The following is a 6,210-nucleotide window of genomic DNA, read 5'->3' as shown; positions in this document are numbered from 1 at the left end:
TCGAGGTTTTTGATCGAGATGTTGTCCATTGTATCTGATCATGTCCGTATATATAAAACGTAAAAGTATGACTTCCATCTGTAGCCAATACTAAACTGGAATGTTGATGTCTAAAACATAACAATAAATATAAACACCAATCAACTTAAGGTAACGAGTTCTTTTTACAAGTTAGTAACCTCATTGAACACACGATTTACTAGACAACAACTTACGAATTGTATTTAATTTTAAAGAAATTTTCATATTGCTTTGAAGGCGCCGGAATGTCTTATTCACCAAACCACATATCAAAAGTTATAATGCTTTTCTACATATAAAGAAAGAAAAGCCTCAGAATATCGTGATAATTTCAATCACACTCGAGAATACTCTTATTTATCTGACATACACCTTTAATCTCGCACTTCTGTAACGTCGTAAAACATTGATTTTATAATTTTAAAGAGATACCACTTTACATGTAAAATATTTCTTTTGGTGGAAAATTATCTATCACATACCTTTTCTCTGTCAAATTGTCTCCTCTGCGGCTTAACTTCGTGCCATGTCGCAATTAAAGCAAATTTTGATTTAAAGTTGTCAATTCCTCCTAATTTTTTAATAATTTTGTCAATATATTTTACAGACTCGTCTGTTTCTATGTTAGAATAAGATTTCAAAATGTCATATGTCCTGAAGTAAACTCCCCCAGATTGCTTCAACCTAAACGGCGCGTGAAACGGAGCCAAAACGTCTTGACCTTCGAGATCTGATAATATTTTGTCCTTTTTTGCAGGATGTTTGCCAATATATGCATTGTCAAAACTGACGATTCCGTGGGAGCAAACCTGAAAAGTAAAGAAAATATAACATTTTATTTGTATCTATTGTTTAACTATTTTCATTTCATTTTTAAAATAGATTATTATTGACGTTAATATATCATAAAAATACCCATTTTCACCGGAACTTAATTCTAAGTTTTGTTCTTTTCTTTCGTTTCCTTTGTTGTTGTTGTTGGTGTTGGTCATGTTTTTTTTGTTTGTTTTTTGTTTTTTTTTTTTTTTTTTTTGGCTGTAGAACAAAATATAACTATGGGATTTTAATTTAGAACTATAACAGTAGTGTATGAATTAATTACAAATCTGCTCACGTATAAAGTTTTATGGGTCTTTTCGAAGACTGGTATGCCAGGATTAAAAGCTATCCGAGGCCCACAATCATCTGTTGTCTTCAGTTGTATGTCTGCAGCATTGCTCCCGTATGGAAGAAGGGGCACTGAAGATATACAAAATGATACAAAAACATAATAAAACAGATCATCATATGATCCAGACATCATCTTACATCTCAAATGTAAACTTAGATGTACTCGTAAGGCATTTAGTAAAATATAAACATTTCGACTGTTGATCAGTGTTTCAAACCTAAAACTTTGAAGATTGTTGTCAATTGAATGCTCAATGATAACAGCCGTATGAAAAAATCTGCTGATGTTTTTAAGTTCAAAATTTCACCATTTTCATGTTCAAATGTTAAATTCTGCTGACGCCGGTGATATGGGCCGTGAACGGTAACTTACACTTTCCAATACCTTCCATGAACTGGCTTAATCAAACCGGGCCTGGAACATTTTCAGTTTTGTTGTTTTGGTCGTTCTTTAGGGATTCCGTTTTTCTTTATACAATTTGTAATTTTGAGTAATTTAATTTTTCTAGTAATACTTAATTATTGAAAAGTATGAAAAGTGTACAATGGAAGCGAGCGTTGCAACCGTGGATGCTATAGGAAGTGAAAACAGGCCCTGATAAGGAATGGAATAAAAATAAGTGATAAAGTGATGCACATAAGACAGTAATGAACAAAGAAGTGTATCATTTTGATCAATAATTTGATAATTGATGTGATGAAATAATAGTTTGGTGTCCTTCATACAATTTATGATTTTTGCAATTTTTGTCTGTAATTCATAACGTTTTAGTAAACAGACTACAGTGCAATTTGCAGAGCACATGAATGAAGTGTCAATGTTTATATGTTTCAACGCTAACAATTCCCAAATAACTCTGCTGTAAAACAAACATAATTGTTGCATTTAAATTTCAATGAATAGAAATAGATATAACAATTACACCTTATACTTACTTATATCACATTTCTTGCTTATTGTATCGAAGATGTCAGTTTTACAAACACATACGCTATTTTCACATACAGATCCTTCTAGTAAACAATACTCGCTTGAAGTACAGTGTCCACCATTTGGTGCTGTAAAGATTTATCAATAAGTTAAAACAACTAAAATAGTGTTAGTTTACACGCATTTGCTTAGTTCCATTGTGTTGGAAAATATTAGCTTATTGAAACCTATTGAATGTTTTCTTTGAACCAAACAGTATCATGCAATAAGTGTTAACATTCTTGCTCATGGAAACAACGACTTGCGCACAGCAATCCTTTAAATATTTATTTGAGACATGAACAGTCTTTACTATTCAGATAATGCATTTTAAGCTGTGTGACTATTTCTTTATCAGTTTAAAATTATTGCACATTCAAGAAAAACAGCAACCGAGACATTTGCATGGAAAATAGATGATATAGGATTTTCGAGGTGGGAGTATATGTTTTGAAAGAAAATGCACAAGAGAAATACATTTATTAATAAATAGTTCCTCAAGCGCGCACTGCACATGCACGTAATTATTGCTACACGGTTATTGAAGCTCTACTTAAAACAGTATCATAACATAAAATAAGGCTTTATAACCTTTAATCTAACGTAAAAGACCGAGACAAAAATAATGTTTAATCAGTTACAAATATGCGTTCATATCATTAAGATCTGACATTAAAACTCATTTAAGCTATTTGAGTAAAACAAATCATAATTACTGATTCGCATATTTTATACATGTATGTAAATTAACTGTTCAAAATGCTGAATACTTAATAAAAGCAACATTACATTTTTCTGCACAATGTGGTGTATCACCACTCCATTTTCCATCACTTTTACAGACGATAGTTTCGCTACCAACAAGAAGGAAATCGGTGTTACATCTGAACCTGACTCTGGAGTTAAATGTTGTACCGTTCGTGGCATTCATTGCACCGTTGTCAGGCTGTCCCAAATCATTACAATCTTGACAAAAAACATTAACAATCAATCAATACATAATAACTGAATATTATATTATGTCAATGTCATAGGTAACTACAGTACTTTGGGATTTTTCAACGTTTGTACTTTCCATTACCATAAAATATTATGTAAGAACAAATTTTTGATCACATATGCAGTTTTGTGCACTTATTAATTGTATATTTATTTACATGCATTACATTTGATGCAATAAATTAAGTTTTAAGCAACAAATATGTTACATTGTAAAGTTTAATAAAAAGCGGCACATCTTCCGCCATTTCAGGTAATATAACAAGCAATTTAGAAATTCAAGATTCTACTCTAAGACTTACAAAAATTAATATAGCGGTTTTATTTATTTATTATTTGTTGATTTGTAATTATTTTTTAATTTTTTAACTATCAATGTTTCTTTAAAAAAAAACTTATCCATCAAATTCTAAATGAACGTACAAACAATATTGCAATAAGGAGTTTCACTCCATTGCCCATTTGATAAGCAAGTTATCACATTGCTGCTATTTAAGTTATATCCTGTGTCACATGACACGTCCACAATGTCTCCAAACAAAGTACTTTGAGATTTAAATATTACTTCTCCATTTGCTAAGGATACGTTTCCACAATCTTAAAAGAAAACAGATATCAGAAACCACATTTAATTTTCATATAATGTAAAAAGTTGACAGAGGTCAATTTTAAGCTGTGGCTTTATCAATTTGGACAATATGTCATTATTAACACAACAAAGTAGTCAAATAGTTGTTTAATATGTGCTATTGTTTACTATTGCCACATGTCTTTACATGAGAAAGCTATTCAGCTAGCTTACCCAGGTGCCTGCTTCTCTGATACCTTTTTAACGTACAGATAGGGCACCTAAAATTTTTCCTTAAACAGACAAGCTGGAAAGTCGCCATATGACCTATACTGTGTTGGTGCGACGTTAAACTTAATCAAAACAAGAACACTAACGAGAATAAAAGGTATTTATTAAAGACATTTATATATACTAATTTTATCAGAATTAATTCACTAAAATGTAAATAATATATCATTCTAGAGCCTTTTTTCATAAACAATTTCCAGTTTTTTCCTTTAAGAAGAAAAAACATTTAACATAAAAAGATGTTCCTTTATACCTTCAATCTCACACGCAACAGTTTCATTCCAGCCTTTTTGTGTACAAGTTATTTGACTCGGACCAATCAATTTGTAACCCAAGTTGCAAGTCACGCTTACGTTTGAACCAATAGTTGTGCCAAATGAATCATCAACCTCGCCATTAGGTACAGCCAATACGCCACAGTCTGACAAAATACGCAAATTTTTGCCATAAATGACATTGCTTATCCAGTTTGTGAATAAATGATATGATATGATATATGAAAAAACTATCATTCCAGGCTTAAATAAATAATTAAAAGAACATTATGTGCAAGAATGTCTTTCACATTGAGCTAGAATTAAAGGATACTCAGTTAAGAAGATGATCACGGGAAGGTCATCGTAGACGACGACCTTCAACTTTGATTTTTTCCGTCCAGTACAGCAGTAATGTCAAAGGTTATGTCTAGTGACAGTTTAATCGTTTTATGTCTAATGCAATGAGAAAAACTGTCGAGAACAGCATGTCGTATGAATACCAGTATCTTTCCAATAATTAAAGATTGGACCAAACTTATATCTTTCAAAACCACTTGATATCATTCAATTTTCTATTGGACAAAAGCGAGTTCAATATGTGTTTTGTCACCGAAATTGTACTCGTATTATCTTAAAGACAATATTACTACGTATATTCAAGAAATATTGAGAATGGCATTCACAAAATTGACAGATCAAACACTCACCCGATGTATCGCAAACTGGATTATCACTCCATGTTCCATCAGACTGACAAGTAATCACGGAATCCCCAGATATGTTGAAACCTGGTTCACACTCAATTTTGGCAATAGTGCCATAAGTGAACACTGTGACATTTGATTTTCCTTTCTTGGGTGCTGGGTCCCCGCAATCTAAGAATAATATACAAGTTTAATCAACACAACACAATTTATACTTTTATAATTTTACTCCCTTGTATCTCATCAATGAGAATTTTAGAATACAGTCCAGGTCCTTTAACAACATTTGCATAAAATCAAAAGATTATTATAGTTTCTTGCTCATCAGTACTCGTGTAGTCCTCTATCAGATGCATTAATTTGCAATCCATTTTCTAAATTCTGAACCAGTTTCAAAACATTTACATTCATGCGCCGTTAAGAAATGCATCGTCAAAATAAATGTTTTGAAATCGTACAAATTGCATGTAGATTAATTCTATTATTGTCATTTTATAAAGGTTTCTATTTTACCTTAATTAGTTTTACTTCTTTCTATTAATCTGATTGAGATGTCCATTACAGCAACATTTTTGAAAAACAGCGTTTTCTGATTCGTAACCAGATAATAAATAGATCAAGTACAATTCAAAGACTGAATAATTTTTTTCTAGAACCTTTGCTAACATAATTACCAACTACTGTGCATTCAGGCCAGGTTTCCCAAGTACCATTAGCTAAGCAGGAAACAATATAACTACCACCTGGTTGATACCCATCGTAACAAGAAACAACAGCAGTTTCTTCGTATGTTGTTTTATTCCCGGAAAGTGTCGCTTCTGCATTGACTGGATTTGGTATACCACAATCTGAAATAAAAGCAAACAAGGAGACATGAGATACAACCCATTGCCTTATTGGAATCATCACAAAATGAAATATACAATGTTCCAATATAATGATATACTGAGATAGTGCTTATGCTATTTCATTTACATAAATTGCTTTTCACAATCTAAAAAAATTAATTGTATTGGCAACAAATACTTATTTCAATTCTTTTGCCAAAGCAAATCCATTTTTCAAATGTCAATAAAAATGATTAAGATAAGACATCCAATAGTATTATACCTTTGATGATACACGAGGGGTTATCTGTCCATTCCTCACTTGGTTGACAAATTATTACAGTTTCACCTTGTATTTCATGTCCTTCGTCACATGAAACCATCAGCAACAGTTTTCCATTTG

At 31.6% G+C, this 6,210-nt stretch overlaps 1 protein-coding gene across 1 annotated transcript; it reads right to left on the bottom strand.

The window, feature by feature from the left end:
* Nucleotides 1-7: 7 nt before the first annotated feature.
* On the bottom strand, nucleotides 8-6,190 carry LOC132737875 (CUB and sushi domain-containing protein 3-like). The gene is made up of 10 exons (XM_060725248.1): nucleotides 6,091-6,190; nucleotides 5,655-5,828; nucleotides 4,984-5,151; nucleotides 4,273-4,440; nucleotides 3,584-3,757; nucleotides 2,951-3,127; nucleotides 2,128-2,250; nucleotides 1,136-1,260; nucleotides 504-830; nucleotides 8-110 (listed from the first exon to the last, which is right to left on the bottom strand). The coding sequence occupies exons 1-10, from the start codon at nucleotides 6,188-6,190 to the stop codon at nucleotides 39-41; spliced, it is 1,608 nt and encodes a 535-aa protein (XP_060581231.1). The 3' UTR covers nucleotides 8-38.
* Nucleotides 6,191-6,210: the final 20 nt, after the last annotated feature.

This window comes from Ruditapes philippinarum, unplaced genomic scaffold (genome assembly GCF_026571515.1).
Source record: "Ruditapes philippinarum isolate M1 unplaced genomic scaffold, ASM2657151v2 ctg8887_1_1_1_1, whole genome shotgun sequence".
In the NCBI taxonomy this organism is placed as follows: domain Eukaryota; kingdom Metazoa; phylum Mollusca; class Bivalvia; order Venerida; family Veneridae; genus Ruditapes; species Ruditapes philippinarum.
The sequence above is the reverse complement of the archived record's forward strand: the minus strand, read 5'-3'. Positions and strand labels throughout refer to the sequence as shown.